General features: G+C 46.5%; 1 protein-coding gene across 9 annotated transcripts in view; it reads right to left on the minus strand.

The window, feature by feature from the left end:
• Window positions 1-23,493, minus strand: part of SLC25A48 (solute carrier family 25 member 48) — a 76,179-nt gene that overhangs the window by 40,010 nt on the left and 12,676 nt on the right. For 7 of the 9 annotated variants that reach the window (XM_072728551.1, XM_025994867.2, XM_025994865.2 and 4 more), the window contains 2 exons: window positions 8,191-8,448; window positions 5,686-5,819 (listed from right to left, as the gene is read on the minus strand). In XM_072728551.1, the coding sequence (XP_072584652.1) occupies window positions 5,686-5,819; window positions 8,191-8,448 (392 nt within the window). Of the gene's footprint in view, window positions 1-2,606; window positions 2,671-5,685; window positions 5,820-8,190; window positions 8,449-23,493 lie in introns of all 9 variants that reach the window. The other 2 variants (XR_011995573.1, XM_072728553.1) reach the window with 1 other exon arrangement.

Raw genomic sequence — 23,493 nt, forward strand, 5'->3', positions numbered from 1 at the left:
TGTCTAACCTTTCTGGAATTGCCCAGGCTCACCCAGAGTGACTGAATAACAGCAGGGAAGTGGCTCCAGCTCTGAAAGGAAAATTCTATGCTGGGTGCCCATGGACACTCCCCTGTGAGTCTGGGCCTGGCTCTGCTCTGAGGCTGAGCCAGCAGGGCCCAGCTTGGAGTGTGGACCTCCTCCCCCACAGCACTGGGCCCTGCAGGAACCATGAAACACTTCAGACATACAGACATGAACTCCCTCCAGCAGCCATGGCCTGCTCTGCTGTGAAGCCTGAAGATGGCAAAGTGCAGACCTGCTGGATTTTACCCTGAGCTTTCAGAACACAAAATCACCAGACCTAGTCTCTCCTCCTGAAGCCCCAATGGCTCTCCACTGCCCATGGAAGTCTACACACTTCCCTGGCCTGCCAAGATTCTTATACTGAGGCCCTGCACTTTCTCTGGGCAGCCTCTTACACCTGACATTCTGGGCAGGTTAACAGCTTGTCACTCCTCCAAGGAGCCTGCTTTCTCCTACCACTGGGTCTCTTCTGCTCTGTCTGCCAGGATGTTCCCCAGGCCTGGCTGTACCCTCGAGCAGTCTTCCCATGGTCACCTCAAGCTGGACTGTGGCCCGTTGTCTTCTGTGCACTCAATGGCTCTGCCATCTTAGCACTTCTCACACTGTCTCTAAGCACCCTTCATTTGTCTGTGTACCCATTAATAATCTCAGTCAGGGTAGTGACAGCAGGGCTGTGTGTAGTTTACCTTGGAACCTCCAGCATCTACACTTCTGAACCCCCAGCATCTACACCTCTGAACCCCCAGCATCTAATGCTTTTCTTGGCCCAGAGGGCCCTTTATAAATCTTACTAAATGAATCAGTAGATGGATGAATGGATGGATGGAAAGAACAAATTCCTTGTGAAAAGGGAACCGTCTCTGAGCTGAAAGAATCCTATGGGTGGTAGTGGTAGTGGGGGATTCCTAGAGGGGAGGGAGGGCTCCAGTCCCTAGATGGCAGAACCAAAAGGCAACCAACCTTGCTGTCTCAGGAAACTGCTCTTCCTACAAATGTTCCTTTCCACCTCCCCTTAGAATCGTCCAATCTCGATCCACTGTCACAAACTGCCTCACAACATCCACCTCTGTGCACCTAAAGGATACCAAGTTGCTCCTCCAGCCTCCTGATCTCAGATGGTAACTCTTTAAGTTGCAAGATGGCCCAAGTGACCCATGACAAATGTCACAGCAGGCAGAGAATGGACTCACAGCAGGCAGAGAAGGAACTTCTTTTTTGACTTGGGAATGCCCCCAAAGTCCTAGACTTCTAATTCCTTTTATCAAAAAGGCTGCATGGATGCCTGGGTGGCTCAGTCAGTTAAGCATCTGCTCAGGTCATGATCCTGGAGTCTGGGGATCAAGCCCTGCATCAGGCTTCCTGCTCAGCAGGGAGTCTGTTTCTCCTTCTGCTCCTTCCCACTGCTTTTGTTCTCTCTCTCTCTCTCTCTCTCTCTCTCAAATAAATAAGATTTTTTTTTTTAAAAAAGGCTGCTTTCATAGTAATCATTAAGTGAGTTACAAAGATCTGTCAAACTTGGGTACTATTACCATTATTCTACTTCTTCGCAATTCTTTATTCTCACTGAGTTCTTCTTCCATAGTGAAGTGGGGACAGGTTGGCTTACCCTGCTTCAGTAAGCCACAGTAAAAATTGCAGGAAGGATGCTCCATTGAGCCAGCACCACAGCCAGCTGTGACTGGAGCCATCCATTAGTCCCCAAGAATAAACTACTTCTCCTGCTGCTGGGAAGGACTATGAGACAAGCCATCTGTCCAGGGCTATATGGGATGTTTTCTTCATGTTACTACTTATGTTTACATGCAAACACATAAACAAACATACCTAAATCTACCTACCGACATACATGCTGTGAATATTTTTGGAATATTAAGAAACTCCTAACAGTGACTGCTTTTGAGAGAAGACTGAAGACCAAGGAGGGACAATTAGACAGTATATCTTCTAACACCTTTTGAAACTTTCTATGTTCATATATTATCTATTTTCAAAACCAACTAATAAAAAATTTAAAAAATGATTTTCAGTTAATGAGGGGCTAATCAAGTTGAATACTGCTACCTCTATTTAAAACCTGTCTCTGGGATGCCTGGGTGGTTCAGTGGTTAAGCATCTGCCTTCTGCTCAGGGCATGATCCTGGGTCTGGGGATCAAGTCCCACATCGGGCTCCCTGCATGGAGCCTACTTCTCCCTCTGCCTGTGTCTCTACCTCTCTCTCTCTCTCTCTCTCTTTCTCTCTCTCATGAATAAATAAATAAAATAGTTAAAAATAAATAAATAAATAAAACCTGTCTCTGAATATAAATTATGGATCAATGCTACTGAGATTAAGAAATCAATCATCTGACCTCAGCTGCCTTCTAGGACTTTGTTTTTAACAGAGCACAGTAATTTTTGGATGAAATAATAGCAGCAATGTACTTATCCTCTATAGACTTTATGGAATTGGGATACAATATTTTGAAACATTAATTTGAATAATATGATACATTAGTATTTTAATTAATAGTAGACAAAAACATCTCAAATAAAACAGTACCCTGTTTGAATCTCTCTGATGTGTCCCTCTGTACTTGTTGGTTGAATCACAAACTGTGCTTCTGCTAAAATAATACAAAAGATAAGTGAGGTGAGGATTCTAGGAAGGTGGCAGAACAGGAAATGCCAGCAATCTGCTTCCTTACCTAGATAAGAGTTGCATTGGCAGAAACTGTCTGATGTAACTATTTTGGAAATCAGGGGTTTATTGAATGCTTACAACTTCCAGGAGAAGGTTTGGACAGTAAATCTGGTTAATTTCAGTCCATTTTAGCTCTTAGCAAGGGAAGAGCTGCCCATCCTCCACCCCCAGGCCTGTGGCAGACAGCTGTACACACGTGCTGGGAGCAACCTGCACACACAGCTTCTGGAAACCAGAGTGGGCAATAAGGACCCTGTCTTCCAAATATTGGACATCTTCTTTTTGATCAGTGATTGGGATTTCTGATCACAGAGGTACAAAGAGGAAGGTGGCCACTGCTGTTTCCTCTCCTCTCACTGATGCAAGTCCTTCCTCCTGTGGCTAGTGCCCCATTCCCTCTTCATTTCTCTTTTTTTCCCCTTTTGGGGGCTAGATGTTAAAGACTAGGACATTCAAAAGCTACTGCATGTATGGGGAAAATTGGAAAGTAACTATGCATGCCCAGAGAAAGGCTCAGAGAGGAACTGAAAAGACCTTAAGTTTACAGTTCCAGCTGGTCTTCAGCAGACAGACAGGCTAAAACAATAAAAAAAGTGAAACAATAAATAAAAACAATAATAAAAGACAGTAGACACTGGGACAGGAAGAGAGAAATCTGATTTCCAGAGTTACATAATTAAATTCAAAAGTCTAGTTTTTAATAAAAACATAACCAGGCATAAAAAGAAACAAGAAAGTATGTCCATTCAAAGAAAAAATAAATCAAGAGAAACTGTACCTGAAAAAGACCTGGTAGCAGATCTACCTAACAAAGACTCTAGAATTGTCTGAATGATGCTTGAAGAACTAAAGGAAGATATGGAGAAAGTCAAGAAAATGATACATGAACAAAATGAAAACATCACTATGAAGTAGAAAACCCAAAAAGAAACCAAATAAAAATTCTGCAGCTGAAAATCACAACATCTGGAATGAAAATTTTACCACAAAGATTCAAAGGTATATTTGAGCAGGTAGAAAAAAGAATCAGCAAACTTAAAAATAAGACAATGGAAACCACTGTGTTTAAGGAAAAGAAAGAAAAAAGATTGAAAAGAGCCTAGAGATCTGTGGAAAAATATTAAGTAAATTAATATATGCATTGTGGGAGTCCCAGAAGGAGAAGAGAGATAGCAGCGGAGAAATAATGGCTAATAACTTCCTAAATTTGGTGAAAGACATGACTATAAACATCAACAAAACTTAATGAACTCCAACTAAAATAAACTCAAAGAGACCCCATCAAAACATATTATAATCAAACTTGTGAAAGTAGCAAGACAGAAAGAACACACTACAAAGAATCCTCAGTAAGTTTAACAATAGATTACTTATCAGAAACTTTAGAGACCAGAAGGTAATAGGCCAACATATTCAAAGTACTAAAAGAAGAAAAAAAAGTCAATCAAGAATCCTGTATCCAGGAAAACTATCCTTCAAGAGTGATCGAGAAATCAAGACATTCCCAGATAAATGAAAGCTGAGGGAGTTCATTACCACTAGACTTACCCTGCAAGGAATGTTCAAAGGAGTCCTGGAGGGTGAAATGAAATGGCACTAGAAAGTAACTTGAATCTGTATGAAGAAATAAAGATCTCAAAAAAAGGAAATACATGAAGAGTGTGACAACAGCATCATGGCAGTACAAAATGTCCCTATCTTGTCTTCACCTCAACAACAAGAGTTGGGCATCCATCCACAACACAGGTACCTCTGTGGGAGTTGTGGGATCCAGCACCATCTGCCAGGGACTCAAGAGTCCTGCCCGCCTGTGTATCAGGTACTAGGCCAAAAGACCTCAGTACTGGCAGTGGAGGCTGCAGCAGCCTATGAACAGGCTCTGGTGCCTCTCAGTTGCAGTCTGGGATTGCCTGGTGAACAAGGATTGGCCAGTCACTTACAGACAAGAGAGCCTTTGTGGAAGTCCAGGTTTCCAGAGAAGTCCCAGCATTCCATTGAGGCAAAAAAGAAAGAAAATTAGTCTGGATGCACTGGTGTGGGTAATTAGCAAAGATTGGAGGGCTGGGGATGAGGCAGTCATGTGAGGAAAGGTCCAGTGTTCAGTGGTAACATTAACACTAGTAAAACTACTAATACTAATACTAAAGCCAATGACAACTGGCTCTATTTTAAATATACTGTGTTATGCATGAAACCAAGCACTTTTTATATGGCTAATTTAATTTCACTAACAAATATCCCTGTTGTTCATGGTAGGGATGATTATCCTTGGAGAGACTGAAGCCCAGAGGTGAAATAACTTGCTTGGATTTCCCCCAGCTCATGAGTAACCAGGCTGGCTTTAACTCAAGTCTGCTGACTCAAAGGAGAAAGCCAAGAAAACTAGTGGCCAACTGGAGGCAGAGCATGCATGACTGTTTCTCTGGAGGGTATCAGGGGTATCACAGGAGGCAACATAGACAGGGATGAATTTCTTTATAATCTCGGATGCCAAACTTGGAATTTGGTTGTCATCCTAGGACAGTTTAGAGATAGGAAGGGGCTTGGATTTTGACGAGCCCTTTGGATGCAGGGAGGAGGAAAGAGAAGGGAAACAAGGCCAGGCTGGAGGATGCCTCATACAAGACCAGAGATGATGGGGTGTGAACTCAAGTGGACTCAGACAGTAGAAGATAGACCAGGGGACTGAATGTTGATATGACTGCCATGCATGGCTGTGTGACCTCAGGGAGGTTACCCATCCTCTCTGAGCCTATCTCTTCCACCAGCCTGGGGCATGGATCAGATGAGACAAGGATCTAAGTAGTGCTGTATATGGTGACCACTGGTACTTTGGTTTCTTGACTTCCCCCTCTGTAATCTCATATCCCCCCAAATGACTGGCCAGCCCACCTTCCAGGGACTGACACTGAACCCGCATGACTGCTGAGGGGCTTACTTTAAGACCTTCCTTCTGGTAACTCTGGGAGATACAATCCAGGACACCTTTGTATTTGTTTAAATAAACGCCGTCAGCTTGGAGTCGACTTTTCACAACATCCATAGGAGTTGCTGTCCCCCAAGAAATTGCACCTGTAAAGAGACAATCAGGTATCAGGGACTGGCTGGTTGGGGTCTGGAGGGGACATGGTTCCCTGCCTATTTCTACCATTGACAGGTTAACAAGCTGCTGGGGAAGTGGCAAGAGCTCAGTCAAGACCTGTGAAGGCCATCCCTGAACTTCCCTCACCACTTGCTCTGGGCTTTACAGAAGTCTCCTCCTCTAGGCCTTGGGTTTGCCATCTGTAAAATGGGGTAATAGTACCTATCTTCATGAGGTTACTGTTAGGACAAATAAATGGATGCACGTAAAAGCATTCAGCACAGTGCCAGAACCACAGCCGGTCCTTTATAAGTAGATGCCTTTATTAGCAGCTTTTATTGAAGAAACAGGAACATGTCCCACCAATACTTTGCAGTGCCTTTCTGAGGCACCACAGGTGAGAACACAGAGTGAAGCCTGAGGTGGAAAGCTTGCAGTTCCCCCAGAGACAGAACCTACTCTGAATACAGAGAAGCTAAGGCAAACACTTGCAGGTAGGCTGCTTGCCAACAAAGGGCCAGGATAAGGACTAAAAGAGTAGGGGCAGGTCTTTACAAATCTTGTAACTTTTCCAGATATCTGAAATAGACGCCTTGGGACAATATAACACTGGGTCATCCTCATTGGAGAAGCTCAGGTGCCCTAGTTTGAGCATTTTTGTGACCTTAAGGGACTCTAGGAAAACAGTGCCAGGTTACTGTATAAACACTGAAACTGGCACATTCTAGACAGGAAGAGAAAAACACACGGATGCCAAAGTCCAAGGCATCTGGTTTACAAGGTTTAATAATTGCTGCCCAGGGACTCCCAAGAGAGACCTTAGCCTGCCTTGGACCCTCTGCCCATCCTAGCCTCCAGCCCCTCGGCTTCCTGCCCATGGTCCTCTGGGAAGCCTATCTCACCCTCTTGCCTCCTGCCAGGATAATGGGGCTGCTTCCCCTGGAGTCTGTCCAGGGACTGCCGTGGCATACTCCCCTGTTCCTCAGCCCATGGGCAAGGCTATTACAAAATGAGGTCTGCCTACCAGGCCACTCATACCTGCTTTCACCAGAAGTGAGAATGGATGGGGCCTTGTCTGTCATCTCTTACCGAGCACTTACAGGGAGCTGGCACAGGCCTCAGACACACAGGGGCAGAGGGCAGGGCAGACACAGGTGTTTGGTGGCTAAGACATAAGCTTCATTATGTGTTTGCTGAGCCTAGAGCACAGGTGAGGAGGAGGAGGAGGGGAGGAGGAAGTGGGGGGGAGAGAATGACAATTTTCTTCTCTCCAGAAGATTTTCCCCATCAGCATCACACGTGCCATGTTATCAGCCTTCTTGAAAAGCAACCCTCTCTTGCCTTCCTTACCCTGCCCTGGCTATAGCTGCACACCTCTCTTCCCCAACACAGCACAGCCAAACCCCTCAGAAGTGTCATGTATACTTGGACTGTCTGATTTCTTTAATCCCATTATCTCTAGATCCCATTTCAATTGGGTGTCCACACTCTTCTCTTAACCAAAATGGGTCTTGTTATGGTCTCTGATGACCTACATATTGCTAAATCCAGGAGTAGGAATAGCAAGTTCAAAGACCTCGTGGTGGGGAGAAGCCAGGCATGGTCAGGTTGCAGCAAGGAGACTGGTGTGGCTGGAGCAGAGCGAGCCAAAGTGTAGGAGTAGAGAAGGAATGCAGAAGGCTGATAGGCAGCTGGATCAGAAGGTGACTGAAAATCACTGCAAGAACACTGATTTTGACCCTAGATGAAGTGGAGGTGTTGTGTGATTTCTGAGTAGTAAGGCTAAGTAACCAACTCATGGTCACCCAGTGAATAAGTGTGGATTTGAACTGGGATCTTGCTGACTGCTAAGTCCCTGCTATACTGTCTTCACTAGCTGTGTGTCCTAAGGTTGGTCACTTAATGTCTCTGAGCCTTGGCTTTCTCATCTGAAAAATGGGGAGACTGATTCCTCCCTTATGGAGTTAATGAAATTCTCATATTAGAAAGGTTTGCTGTGTCAACATTCAAAACAGGTGAACCCCAATAACAGATTTCCTTTTCAAAGCTCAGCAATACCTGACACAGAATAAATGGTCAGAATACATCTTCTAACTGAAAGTTCAACAGTCTGGCATAGGGACCTGCCATTCCCACAGGTCCAGAGGGAAGGAGAGGCAAAAAGAGGGAGACCATTTCCCATCCCCAGCCTTTTCTCTGTCTGGCTAGGTCTGGCACATAGAGGGTGCTGAACAAAGAACTGTTGGATGAGTAACTAGATTAATTGTGCAGTTCCCTGGGCTGAGAATGGCATGATAGGTTCCCCAGCCATCTCACTACAGGGGTCAGCATGGGGACGGGGATCAGTATGGTTGCCCTTACCTGCCATGCCACCGGCCAGCCACACGGCACAGGGGTTGGGGCCTGTGCAGGCCTCAGGTGTGATCCAGTCATTCAGGAACACATAGGGAATGAAGTAGAGGCAGTAGCCTGGGACATCCCTCAGCAGCATGGCACCAACACCCCGGTACATCCCTGCCAGGCCCTCGGTCCGCACGATGGTTGCGATGCAATGCACAGGCCCCTGATAGACGGGCTGATTCCCAAGAGCCACTGCCTGGGGTTTCAAAGCAAGGTTGGCTGCAAAGACAGGGAGGAGAAGATGGCAAGTGACCCAGGAGGCAAATGACTGACCAATCTCCAGCCGTGGAGCCAGCCCAGCCCATTGACAATTTCCACTTGTGCGGCCTGTTTTTCCCAAAGTTTTTACTAACACTTATGACCTTAGCAGGTCAAACCAAGATTCTGAAGTCCCAACAGAAAGCCCGAGGTATGCAGCTTGATATGCAGCCAGACTGGAGATAATACCTGCTGAGTGATAAGGCACCAGTTGCCTGGATGGTTTCTGGTCAACCATCACTATGTGTTTGTAAGCAGCAGTGACTGCAGAATGCCCAGGATCAATATGAACAAGCTGTACCAAGCTCTTTCCTGAAGCAGAGGTTGCAAAATCCAATATACTGTGTATGGGGTGGGTGTGGGTGTGTGTGCGTGAGGGAGGCTTGTGTGTACTTGTGCACAGTGTGGTAAAAAAGCATATGAGATCTGGACCCAGATTGCTCTGGTTCCAAATTCTAAACCCACTACTTAAAAACTTTTCAACCAAAAAAATAAATAAATAAATAAATAAATAAATAAATAAATAAATAAATAAATAAATAAATAAAAACTTTTCAACCTTGGTAGGCCACCTTTTTTTGGCCCTTAGTTGCCTATCTTTAAAAAAGAGAACAGGCCACTATTTATTGTATACAAAGTCGCTAAGAAAGTAGATCTTAAAAGTTCTACACATACACACACACACACACACACACACACACACACACACACACACATGAATAGTAACTGTAGGATATGATGAATGTGTTAACTAACCTTACCTTGGTAACCACTTCATAATACACTTGCATATTAAATAATTGAGTTGTATACCTTGAACTTACACAATGTTACATGTCAGTTATATCTTAATAAAGCTGAAGAAAATTTTAAAGGGAAAAGAAGAGAACAGGTGAGTATACATAAGGTAATACCTATAAAGTATTCAGCAGGGTACTAGGAACACTGTTGGGATAGAATAAGTTATCAACAGATTATTACTGAGATGGAGGTAATTGGCATGAATTGGAAGCAGCCTGTCTACCAGGGGCCTGTGCATTGCATCGCAACCATCGTGCGGACCGAGGGCCTGGCAGGGATGTACTGGGGTGTTGGTGCCATGCTGCTGAGGGATACATGGTACATGGGCTGGAGGGCCAGACATGTTGTCACTCCAGCCTTGACCAGGCCGCACCCTGAAGCAGCTGTAGGACAGCCCTGATGCCACTGGCCCAAGTCCGGGGGCATGGGGCTGCTGTCTCCCTGTCTACCTCCAGGGTCTCTGCTGGCAGATCATGGAATATGACGTCCTGTAGCTTCTTCTAGGTGTGTGTGTAACCAGCATGCAGTGGCTCTCTCTTCTTTTTAATCCTTCCACCTGGCTCCCCTGGCTCCTTCTCTGACGATCATCTCCTCATCTATGGACCCTTTAGCTCAGCTCTGACTCATGGCCAGAGAGGCCTCCTGGTCCTAGAGCAGATGAAGTAGACTCTTATTCTCAACATTCTGTTCCTGAAGAACTAACACAGAACGAACAGAAAAGAAACAGAATGAAGCTTGCCTGTGACACACACCTATTTGCTGCCTGGGTTTAGTTCCCTGTATGTGGCATCTCAATTTAGTTTTGAACATGCTGACAAAGAGGCAGTAACTTTCACTATTGAACAGTTGAATTTCCAAGTTCCCCAAACAGTTCCATCTTTATCAGATGAAAGGTGAGGAGAAAATCTTCAGCTTCATGATTCTGTAGTCCAAACTGAAGATTTGAAGTCAACAGCAACCTGTCCTTTCACTCATTCCAGAAGGAGGTAAGATAAAGGGAGAGCTTTTTATTTGCCTGGGAAGTGTGTTTGAACAAATGAGTCCTATATTTTCTTTTTGTGTGTAGGGAAGAGACTAATCACTGCAATGTGCGTTCAGCCAACTACAGTGTGGGCAGGAGACTAAGTCCCATTCGTTTCCACAGCAGACCCCCCAGGAAGGGAGCAAGAGTGGTGGCCACTCCTGGGGGAAAAGCACCCTCTGAGTTTAGAGCAGGATCAGACACTGTGGTCTTTGAAAGCCTACTGAGAGACCACTGCACACCCCTTTCTTTCTCAAATCCACAGGATGCTGCCCGGATCATCCTGGGAAATTCTGGGATGAGATCGAATAGATACAGTTGTCCTACCATATAAACTTTACCTGGGTCATGCTCATATCCAAGCAACTGTGACCTGACCCAGGAGTCAAGGTTTCCCTGAATCAATTATAGGTATGATGTGGCTCTCAGAAGTTACTGATTGAAGGAGGGTGTCCTGATAATATTTTACTTGTGTAGAGGTATAGATGTTGAAAAAAAATACTTGCCCAACCTCCAACATGCCTTGTCAACAAAAAAACCTGTACTTTTTCCCCCCTTTTCTTCTCAGGATAAGCAATAAGGAAACACTCTCATGTTGCCCCAGGTTTGTAACATGAGCAATCTTGTTTTTATTGCCTGAGAATTATCTATTTATGGCTATTAAACCAATGTAATTGTCATGGGGACTGCCATAACCTGGAATATGGATATGAATCTGAACTGGTAGCCAGTGCCTTCTGGACACAACTCAATGCTGCAAAGCCTCTAGAACTCCTTCTAGCTCCTTCATCCTCCGTGTTAAAGCATGCACACACATGTGCGCTTATTTGGATATAATCTCAAATTTGCAAAAAAGGGCAAAAGAACAATCATACAAAGAACACTCTTATATATCCTTTACCCAGATTCACCTATTGACATTTTACCTCATTTTACCTCATTTGTTTTATGGCTTGTGTACACTCTTTCTCTTGCCCCTCCCTTCTTACTGAACAGATGCCCCTGCCCCAATCCATAAACTTTGCCTGGGCTGTGTTCATCACCTGACCTGGAATCAAGGGTTGTATGCATCAGCTAAGGATATGATGTGACTTTTCAGGAGTTACTGATAGAAGCGTGTCTGATAAAAATCTTCCTTGTTTGGAGGTGCCAAAGTTGGAAAAACATCTGACAAACTTTGAACCAACCATGTCAACAAGACCCAAACTTGTACTTTTTTTTTTTATCCCTTTTCTCAAGGTAAGCAATAAGGAAAATTTTCTGTATACATATGCATATTTTTATCACACATACATACATGATACTTTCTCTGAACCATTTCAGGGTTAGATACTAAATGGCCCTTTACCCCTAAATGCTACAATATGTGTTTCCTAAGAATAGGGATACTGCCTTACATGCAACAGTAGTTATCAGTTTCATAATCTATATTGACAATACCTTTACCTAATGTACTGTCTATACTCAAATCATCGCTTGATCTCATACTGACCCTGCATGGCATCCCTCCCTTCCCTAGTGTAGGATTTTAGTCTAATCAGGCAGTGAATTTAGTTATGATTCTTAACCTTTAATTTTATTCTTAGTAAGCTCTACACCCAACATGGGGTTCAAACTAAGGACCCCCCAAGATCAAGAGGTGCACACTCCACCGACTGAGCTAGCCAGGTGCCCCTAGCTTTCTTTAATCTGGAGCATTTCTACAGCTTTTCTTTGTTTTTAATGATACTGACATGTTTTTAGTATGTTGCCTCCCTTCTTATGAATAGAAACTTCCTCATTTGGGATTTGTTTGCTGTTTTCTTGTTATCACATTGAGATGATGCATTCTTGGCTGGATTTCCTCTCCTCCCATTAGAGGACTAATGACTCTTAGGAGCCACTGGTTTTCTCCTTCTCTGGCCTTCTATATTTGTTTTTATTAGTTTCCTTTTTAATTTAGATATAATTTACATTCAATAAAAGGTGTAGCTCATAGGTGTACAGTTGATGAGTTTTGACAACTGCAGGCACCTGTGGCACCACACCCTACTGAGAAAATGACATCTTATGCTTGAAACAACCTGTTTTGGTCACAGCCCACTAAGACCCAGTGAAGATTCAAAGCCTACCTACTCTCTCCTGCTTGCTTTTCAAGGTCTAAGAGCTCTGTGACATCAATGATGTGTTACTCAACAAGAAGCAAATCTTTCAACTAGCCGATAGTTGTTATGGGCCTATCTGTAGTAGCAATAGTGACACGGACGATTCATACGGGACCACAATGCAGAAAACAGCAACTCTATCAGTTGCTCCAAGAGAGTTTGAGGCTGGGCTTGGAGAGGCGTGGCTTGGGGAGGCGTGGCCCGGGGGTGGCACTGGTTAGGGGGCGTGGCCCGAGAGGAGGGCTTAGGGCTTGGGAGACCCGACCCAGGGAAGTGTGGCCTGAGGGGAGGCATGGCTTAGGAAGCGGAGTTTGGGAGACAGGGCCTGGGAAGGCGTGGCTTGGCCGCTCCTCTTAATAAAGCGCTGATTCAGAGTTCTTGGTAACTCTAGCTGTTTAAAACAAACTTTGTTGACCTTTAAAAATGGATTTGGGAGGTTCCCGGCAAGCAGCTCTTGGAAATAGTCACAAGTGAAATCCGTGGATCAGCATGTTTGTGCACGAGGAAGAGGGTGAGGTGCTGGGTGAGTACTCTGCTCACACTGAACCACCAGCTTTTTGCCTGTTGTTCTTGAACCTTCAGGGCTTGGCTTGGAGGCATATGCATGCATGTGAAGGGATTCACATAGGGCATATTTTTTCTGGACAAAATATATTTAGTTTCTCTAATTAGAATTTTTTGTTCTACAATGGGGATAAAATCATGAATCAAATTTTGATCATTTTTTATCATGAGGCTTTGCCACTGAGACCATTTTTTTCTGTACTTTAAATGAAGACTCTATTACCTTTTACTATGATATGTATGAATTAAAAACCTGCAATGCTCAGGATGCCTGTGGTTTTGTTTTCCCAAATTCACTTAGGATCAATTCAAACCCCCTATCCAGGCAAGATGCCAAAAGTCCATGAAATTGGCCCCTACCCAGCTCCTAATCTTCATCCAGGAGCAGAAGAGAGCCTATACAGGTTTAAAAATTCCCTCTCCTCCAAGCTCCCTCACCTCATCCCTAGCATCATTCCTTAGACTACATGGTGTGGATGTCTGACTTCACTGCTCTGCACCAGTGCAAGGTGTCTTGCTTACTGACCCCTGCCTGGGCCAGGAGGCCCCTCTGAAGGCAGGTGCTTCTGCAGGGAGTAGGGGTTTCCAGGTTTGGCCAGTCCTAACAGGTACCCATGCAGCCACCTCTTGGGGGTTCTCCCACTTTAGAGGGCCTGAGCCAGCCCAGATGCACAACCTAGATTTGTCTCTCAGAAGCCAGGAAGGGAAAGAGCCACAAGACTTCTCTGTGTGCAGTCAGTGGTGGGATAAAAACACTACATTATTTCTCAACAGGTCACTTTCTACAGAAAATTTATAATAACTAAGCTATCCACAGATGAAGTCCTGCTGGTCCCCAGTCAGTGATGTGCAGGGTTACCACATTTTCTGTGCTCAAATACTTCTAGGCCAGTGGACTCTCAAATGGAAATTGGGAACATGGACTTATTTCAAGGGACCCACAAATTGGTAAGTATTATAGATTCACAGGACTCCTAAAATATCTCACATACATGTGTGATCATCTTTCTCATATGTGTAGGTGCTATTGTGGGGAAACACAAAATCTACTTAAACACAAAAATGTACTTAAATATAATAATTATCCATAGTAACTTCTTACTGTATGTGGTTTCTTAATCCACAGACACTTAATGAACAGTGCTATTCTATGGGTTGGACCCCATTTAATATACTTAAAAAGTATTCTTAGGAAAAGATGGGACACCCTCCCCCCACACACATACTAGCCCATGCCAGAGGCTCCACCCCCTATTTTAAGGTCTGTTCTGGATGCTGCTACTTCTGAGCATGTTGTTTTAGCCCATGCAATGAGTTTCCTGATGACATGAAAAGCACACTGTGGCTTTTCCCAGAGCACTAGGACCCTGTGCCTGACATCCTGTCCCATATATGCCTCAACATCCATTCAATAAACACTTGAACATCTAACTAGGCAGCTCTCAGGACCCTCCCAAAGTTTCCCTCCCATGCCTGGCATTCACCCAAGCCTGGGCCTATCTGATCCTTGTGGCCACAGGCTGCAGATACTAAAAGCAACTCCTACATCATGGTCTCAGCTACCATGCTCTTCCAAAATGCCATGGAAGCATGTGGTGATGTGGATATACATCCTCCAGCAGACAGGCTAGGTAGAAGTTCTGTGATTTGGGTTTAAGCAGGCTGGTCAAACAGCTCGGTTCATTTCCTCAGAATATTACCAACTGGGATGCTCTTGCCCAGTTCCTGTTTCCAAAGAGTCCAGTAGTTTCCTTATGATATCAAGACTCTGAGAATAGGCAGATGGTTTAGCGAAAGAACCCTGGATTAGAAGCAGTTGGGATTTTCTTTGCTACTCGATTGCTATTTACTGTAGGACCCGGTGCAAGAGACTTAACCACAATGGCCCTCAGTTTCCTCCACCACCTATAAAAGGAGAAGAATAAACAGCCTGCCCATCTCTTTTGGCTTTTGTGAAAATTGAGCAAGAATGTTGGCAAATGCACTTTACTTGAGGCAAACTGTCATTCCTGTTTTTATTACCCCTATCCTGATATGACTCCAGATTCCGGAAGTGCTAGAACTGCCAACCTCAGGCAGCTGTGGTCTGCAGCCAAACCTACTGTGGGAGACTGGGGATGCTCATGCAGGGCCAAAACTACCACTACTACTAGCATGGAGTCCTGAAATCAGAACAATACCTGATCTCATCAATTGATCTGAAAACCAAATGGATGTGTTACCCAAGCACGTAACCTCACACCAGTGTGTTGCATTGTATGCACTGTCATTCATCTCTGCTAGCTATGTGGGACCATGGTTTGTAAATGATTCAGCCAAACCATCCAGAATTCAACAATTCCTCTTGGACTACGTGGCTAAATGCCTGGCCTCTTCATAAATTTCCTCCCTTCACTTTTGGGCTGCAGTTGCTCCAGCCCTCACTTCCTATTGGCAGTCCACACTCTACTGGAGAAGAAGGCTCAGGCTATATGGTCCAGGCTTGTCTTCAGTCCCTTGTCATGCTCCAAGGGTTCCTGTCCTCCCACATAGGCTCTCTTCTTTAGGAAATAAATGGAGCAACATTCAGGGAGCTTAGCTTCAGAAATTCTTGTCCTGCAATGGGAATGTCTTGAAAACTCTACTGTTATCAGAAGGCTGCTCCTCCCCAAGGCCAACCTGCCTGGAGAAGAGTGTTTTTCTTGGGAGCCACACATCTTTATGGTGTGGCCAAAGAGATGAAATGACGTAGTCAGGGCCTGCAAGGCACAGTTGGAGACCTTCCCCACCAGATATTTCTGAAAATTCAGAAAAATAGGAGAAATGGTTTCACCAGTTTGTCACCTTGTAGCTCCTTGGACTCAGACAGGCTTTGTGTTCTGGTGTGTGGTTTTGATCTCATCCACCCAGGTCCACCCCTCAGGCAGCCCTCTCTGATATGACCATTCCAGCCCTATTTATCTCACCTAGGCATGCTCAGAAATTAGGACCTTCTCCTCCTCAAGTACTGGCCACGCTCCACCCCATTCATTCTGTTAGGGTCATTTTAAACATGGTAGAGCCAGGCCTTATGATGAGGGCTCCCTCAACCTCCTTCCTCTTGCCCTCAAAATTCTCTTTGAATTATCTGTTTTGTTCTCCTCTCCCACCTGGAAATGAAAGGCTTTTTCCTTCCTCACCCCTAGGTCTCTGTCCCTAGCATCCGCCCACCCCCCACCCAAATTCAGCAAGTCTCCCCTCTTGATTCCTTTTGGCCTATTCTGGTAATAGGAGTTTCTCAGGACTGTGTCTCCAGAGGCAGTGGAGGTGGACGGCCCTGGGGCCATACCCTGTCTGCAGTATGTCACACCTGAGGGAGCACAGACACAGCACACAACCTGAACCTCAGTGTCCCTATCTGTTAGGATAAAGAATGATGGTACCTCTTTTATACAGTTGCTGTGATGATTCAATTGTAGGTGTGTGTTAGCACAGCACACATGGTATGGGCTCAGTAACTGCTGAACATAGAAACCAGTGTTGCTGGGGCTCCTCCCTGAGTTCTTCTACTGAATCTTTCCCTTCATCTCCAGCCTCTTCCTTTCAGGAGTTCACCTTGGCATCTGCATCAAATTCATGGCCTCAGCTGTCACTTCTCTGTCAGAGCCCTGACTCTTCCTTTCAGCTGCTGTACCTCACGCACGAAGCCAGCCAAACTCAGCATGCTCTCACTCAAGCCTGCCCTCCTGCCAGTCTCCAAAACAGCAGCAAGTGACAGGAAGCATGTATGGATCAGCTGCCCCCCACCAAGGGCTGCCTCGCGTACTTCCCATGCCATTTCATTCCCTGGGGTGGGTGGGGGTGGCTCCTCCCTCACAGTCACCCAACTGTGACGTCCTGGGTCATTTTAGACACTTCCCTCTCTCCTGCTTAGCCCACTGATTCTCCATCACAGATGCCTCCAATCTGCCACTTCCCTCCATTCCCAAAGCCCAAGGCCCTGGGCTCCCTGCTTCTGTCTCTTCTCTGGTCTGTGGTATCAGCTCCCAAATCAACCCACCCACTTTACTTTCCCCATCCCTTCAACCTTTCCTGAAGGCTGGATCCACCTTCCTGCCACACAGCTCTGCTCAGGTCTTCTGGTATCCAGGATACCTCACAGCCTGCAGAATGACATCTTAGCCTACCCTCAGCTAAGAAATCCAAGCTCTTCACAACTCACCCTGTGCCATCTCCTCCCCACATTGTAGTCTGCTCTAACCAAATAGTTCACTCTGAGGTTCCAGAGCCTTCCACAGGCCCTTCTCATTCTGCTCTACACATCTGATTCCCCACCAGACTGTGTGCTCCCTGAAGGCAGGGGCTGGGTATCTGCTACCTCTGATTTATCTACTCTGCTTGGCTCAGAGAAAGAGCTCAGGAAATGCTGGCAGATGAAGGAGCCAGAGAGTGAGTTCTAAGAAGTGTCACGCTTAGCCTTCTACCTCCAGCTGGGCCTGGTTAAATTATAGGATGGTCAGCACAGAGTTAATGCTGAGTCCTCCTCCAGTCCCCAAACTCTGCCCTCCTAGGGCATTAAGGCTTTTGTGATTTGCACATTAATTAGGCTCTTAATGAAAACATAGACCTCAAAACTCCCAGACTGGAGAGAAATGAGTGTCACTGGCCATTGGACCTCCCTCCAGGATGTGACTTGGCCCTGGCAGCAGAGGGACTGCTGGCCTCCGGAATCACAGCCCTGAAATCCAGTTCAGGCCCAGCAGGGCACCTAGGGAGGCTCATGCCCACACAAAGGGTAATGATGACTTCCAGAGGGAGGGTTTCTTCACCGGTGCCTTACAGTCCAGGTCACCGCCAGCTGAACTCAGGCCAGCCTCTCCCTGCCTGCCAAGTGGCAGGGGCAGCAGGAGAAAACCTCCATGAAGTTGCAACAGTTTTCATGAGGGCTAACTGCTGTTTAGTATGCAACCACAGTCAGTGCCAAATGGAGCTTCCCTCTCAACTTCAGCAACTTCTGAATTTGGTAAAACCCTTCTGTATAACAATTTCATAATATGTGCCAAGATTCTTAAGAATGGCCAGACCTTTTGACTCATTCATGAATCAAAGAGCCCACACATTTAGAGAAATAACCCTACACGAAAGCAACTCCATACAGACAGATTTCCTGACCACATCACCATGCTTAAAAGAGGACGAACCATCAACATCATAAACATCTATCACCAGGAAGATGGTGACATAAGTTTAATAGTACACCTAACATTTATTTCAGGTGTTTGGTGTGCCAGGCATGGTGCTGAGTTCTTCATGTTCAATCCATCATCCCATTACATCCCAGTTATGAAGTAGCCACTATAGCTGTGTCCAGTGACATTAGTGGAGATATCTAGAGCTCCCAGGTTCTAGGGAAGGGAGGACTAGAAGTGGGTGGTCTCACTCCAGGAACTGAATTTTTGCCACACTGTATCATCGCTCTCCATACGTGTGTCCACATAAGCACAGTGATGGAATATTGCACATCTATTTTAAATATTAGTCCTCCATTGTAAATAATTTTAAATGCCATTTTCATTACATGGAAAATGTTGTCAAATTGAGTTAAAAACAGGATATGAAACTGTATGAGTATAACCTCTTAACATATTTAATCCATATATTGAGAAAAGGAAACACATTAATGTATTAACACTGACTGTATCTGGGGGGATGAGCATTTTCTCCCTCCACATTTAATGTCCTCCCTTGTGTACATTTTCAACACAAGGTCACCGCTAACAGATAATCAGGATGAGACCACTGGCTTTCTAATTGCAAGCCTTCAGGTAAGCTGACCTCTAACCCCGATGTGACCTGCATGCTACCTTCACATGTCCCAAAGATGGGATGCCAGAGGCCTCCAGCATCTGGGTTCAGAATACAGATACAGTCCCTCACGGCCCATTGTCTCCAACAGAGAAGTGGTCAAGCATTTCTGGGGTAAAGCTACAAACCATAGACAATCTGACAAGCCTGGCCCGAGGCTACCTGGAAATGCCCATCTCAGCACAGTCACCACGCAGAGCAGGCCTGACTCAGGGCCCAGACTGCAAGCTTGCAGCCAGCACTAGCTCCACACTATCCCAGGCCACGTCAACACATTGGACTTCATGATACTGTGTTTGTAGCAGGTTTTGTTGTTTTTTTTTTTTTAAATAAATTTTTATTTTTATTTATGATAGTCACAGAGAGAGAGAGAGAGAGAGAGGCAGAGACACAGGCAGAGGGAGAAGCAGGCTCCATGCACCGGGAGCCCGACGTGGGATTCGATCCCGGGTCTCCAGGATCGCGCCCTGGGCCAAAGGCAGGCGCCAAACCGCTGCGCCACCCAGGGATCCCAGGTTTTGTTTTTAATGAAATTGCCTGACAATTTCCAATCTAAGCCATGTGGCCACCATGACCTGGGATGAAGTTGTAGCCACCCACTTTGGACACAATGTGGGCTTGTCTTATAACAGTCCCCACTACTCCCTACTATCTCCCTGGCACTGGAGCTGACACGTGCTGCAGCTTGCTCATTTTGTAATAGCAGAGTGATAGGGAAAGTGAAACATGTTCTGTGTACGTTTCGATCAAGAGGAAAAAGGAAACATGGGTTAGGAGAGCTATGGGTATCAAGAAAAACAGGACAGGGTACATTTTCCGGGTACCTCTGCTCACTTATGCTACCTCCATGGTTCAAGTGAGTCTCTGAGCTCTCCATGTCGGGCCTAGAGGGTCTCTGAGGAACAAGTAAACTGCATCCTTCCTCCCTTCCTAGAGAAATTCCTGGCAGAAAGTACTGCCTGGTGACGCACTCCCTGCCTGCCCCTGCTCCAGCCCCAGTGGTGATCCTGCCCAGCCTCCAAAGACTTTCCCCCAAGAAGCTTGCCTAGAAGGTAAAGGAACAATGGGCCAGGCAGAGAGGGGCTGCCCAAAGCCACAGAATCCAGACCCATTCTTGGGAATCCGTGAGCTGTGTCTGTTACTTGAACAATGTCAATTTGGAGATGTGCCCTCCAGCCCACTTACCCCCTCAGTTTTGAAGCTGGATTTGTGAGGAATGTGTGCAAAGGCCCAGGTGTTAATCAAAGCTGCCCTAGTCTCAGTTTCTATAAAATCCCAGGGCAGGAAACAGAAGCAGCATCAGTGGGCCCTAGTCAGAATGCCTAAGGTTTCATCTCAGCTCCACCTCCCAATAGGGAGTGACCCCAGGCCTGGCAGGAAGCTACCGATGCCTGGGGATCCCCTTTGTTAATGTCTAGGAATTGGGTTTCTGGAAAGATTAAACACCTGCAGAGCTCTCAGCATAGTGCTTGGTGCAGGATAAGGGCTCAGTAAATACTGGCTGTCCTGGCCCCGCTGCTGTGACCTGGCTTAGCCGGGATCAGAGGCTTGAGGACATCCTCCGATCTTGGGTTCTACCCTCCCTGTACTTGCTCAGGTGAACTGTCTTTGTTTTGTCCTGCTAGCTAAGCCCCTGGGTCCCAGATGCTAGTGACTTAGAACTCTGCAGGCTTGAGAAATCTTGGCCTGCAGGAACCTTCCCTGGCTTCTTAAGAACCTTTCCTGAGTTCACAAAAGACCACTCTCCCGGCACACGGAAAAGGATGTAATAAACACATGTTCATTTTCCACTGCTGCTGCAAGGGATTGACTCAACAGAACAAGTTTCCTTCTGGCACTATAGTGAACTGACAAGCTAAAGCCACGGACACTGTCCTACACATACAGGAGCAGGGCCAGGACACCACCTGCCTCAGACATTTTTTAGAGCTTCCTGTGGTGGAAAGGCCAGGGAAAGCCTATGGGTCTCCATGTTCTCAGCGCTCAGAGAACTTATCCAGGAGACAAGGCCCCAGAAGAGTCTGCACATCCCAGGTGGACAGTTCTGGAGAACCCTAGCCTGGGAGAGCAACAGCTCAGGCTGTCACGGCCCTGGATAGCAGGCATGGGTAACCCTCAGACTGCCCTGACCAGGTACACAGCCCTGATCTCCAGCTACTCCTCCATCCTCCTACTTCCTGCCCCCATGCCCTTGCTGACTCCCAGCCTGTCCTGTTCCCTCCCCCCTACCCCACCACAGGTGGAGTGGCCCAATTCCTGTCTGCTGGACAGAGCCTGAGAGGAGGGGTATGATGGAGACTTCTGTTCACCACTGAGTCATAGCACCTAGCTCTGTGCCTGGCATACAGCAGGCACATACACAACATGTTGGGTAAATGAACAGGGCCAGCAGCCATACGGACCTTAGGGTGTGGTAGTGGGTGTTAAGTGAATGACGTACACAGGATGTCTGGCATACGGTGAGTTGCTTGGCAGCTTTTGCAGCTGCTGATGGCAGCTGCTCAGGTCCCTAAAACTGGCTGTTGCAGCATACCCAGCTTTGGGATCCTTCTTGGGTCTGCCCATTCCTTGACCACCTCCTATCCTTCCTCCAAGCTTCTAGCCTGACCTCAGGATCACTTAGAGCTCAGGCCTTAGCCCACCAAGTTAGTTACCATTTTGGCACCCTATGTAGGGAAGGCAGGGGTGGAGGACAGGATAAAGGATGGAATCAATTAATTTGCTTCCAAACATCCCGGGCTTTTCTAAGAAAGGCATTTCTCCAGAAACACCTCCTCTGGTGTCCAGGCTGGCTGTGTCTCACCTCCCCCAAAATATAAATGCATGCTTAGCCCTTTGCCTCCTCTTCTAGGGTCAAAGTACCCAGGCTGTGAAGGAGGCAGGTCTCCTCCAGGAGCAAAGGAGACTCATCACTGCTAATTCTTTAACGATCTGGACCCAAAGAGTTTTAAGACTTACGGAGAGATTTCCTCTGCACCTGAAATGGACACAGGCTTTTCTGAGGGAGGGATAGAGCCAAAGGCCAGGCTGGGGCCCATGCTTCCTGGTTCTCCATCTGCTCATGATGCCCTTCATTCCTCAACAGATTTGCTTTTGCCTCTGTGACAGGACCAGACCAGCAAGCTTCAGACATTTCTGTGAGGTGCAACCCTATGATTAAACTAAACCGCACCAAAACATGGCTCAGTATGTCAAGTAGATGGAGGTGGACTCACCTCACCCTGTGTATCTCTGAGTGGCCCCGATGAGGGTATGCAGTAACCCTCAGGATGAGCCAACATGCTGACAGTAACTATGGGCCTTGGGGCACTGAGTGTCCCCCAGGGATGACCCAACTATTAAGGGCAGCCAGTTCCCAACCTCTCCATGGACCCCAGTGGGGATGTCACAATCATGCTCAGGGGATGTACAGTCTTGCCCTGGATGCCTCTTGGGCTGGGCAAGAGGTGCAGGCTGAATCAAGGCACCTGGGCTCGGAGCAAGAGAGTTGCTGGACTGGAGTGGTCCTGAGTACACTATTGGGACTTCAGCTGAGCAACACAGCTGAGCCCAGCATCTGTGGGCATAGAGGTCACATGCAGACCATTCAGAAGGCTGCCAGGGAGTGGGGTCTTATCCACAGCTGTCACTCCCAGATCGGATAGCTGAGGTGTCAGTAAGGACCACAGATCCAGCCCTTCCATTATGCAGAGAGGGAACGGTGGCCCAGGCAGGGGCAGTATCTCACCTGAGGAGACAGATTGAAACCAGAGCCAAGAACCAAACCTGGAGATACTGAAATCTGTTGGGGCACGTGGGTGGCTCAGTGGTTGAGCATCTGCCTTCAGTTTATGGCATGATCCCGGGGTCCGGGGGTGAGTCCCACATTGGGCTCCCCACAGGGAGACTGCCTGTGCCTCCTTCTGCCTGTGTCTCTGCCTCTCTCTCTGTGTCCCTCATGAATAAATAAATAAAATCTTTTTTAAAAAAAAGAAAAGAAAGAAAAAATCTAAGACCCCTGGCTCATCTTTCCTCAAGAGCTGGCACTTTCTACTCTGCACAGTACATGCTTTCCCATTCTTTCCATCCTCCTTTGTCAAAAGCACAGGAAAGACCTAGAAGCTCCTTTTTCAGAAGGGAGGAAGTAACGGACCTGGCGTGTGGTACAGGATAGCTGTGTCGCTTACCAAGAAATGAAGCTCAAACCGGAATGTCAAGGAGGGGAAGAAGAGCGACCCTTCACCCCCTGCAGCTGGCAGTCCAGAGCTGAGGCTCCTGGCTCCACACCCTGGTGTTAGGGACAGGTGTGGCTTTGAAACCTGTGAGCTCTCAGGACCCTGTGCCTGATTTAGTGTTCTGGGCTACTCTTCTAAAACCCTTTACAGTTTTTTTTAAGGTTTTATTTATTTATTCATGAGAGACAGAGACAGAGAGAGAGGCAGAGACACAGGCAGAGGGAGAAGCAGGCTCCATGCAGGGAACCCGACGTGGGACGTGGGACTCAATCCTGGGTCTCCAGGATCACACCCTGGGCCGAAGGTGGCTCCTAACTGCTGAGCCACCTGGGCTGCCCCCCTTTACAATTTTTGAACCAGGAATTCCCCATTTTCCTTCTGCACTGGACACTGCAAACAATGCAGCTGGTCCTCAACTACCCATCATTAAATGCGTGGC

The sequence above is a fragment of the Vulpes vulpes genome, chromosome 12, assembly GCF_048418805.1.
Source record: "Vulpes vulpes isolate BD-2025 chromosome 12, VulVul3, whole genome shotgun sequence".
NCBI classification, from domain to species: Eukaryota; Metazoa; Chordata; class Mammalia; order Carnivora; family Canidae; genus Vulpes; species Vulpes vulpes.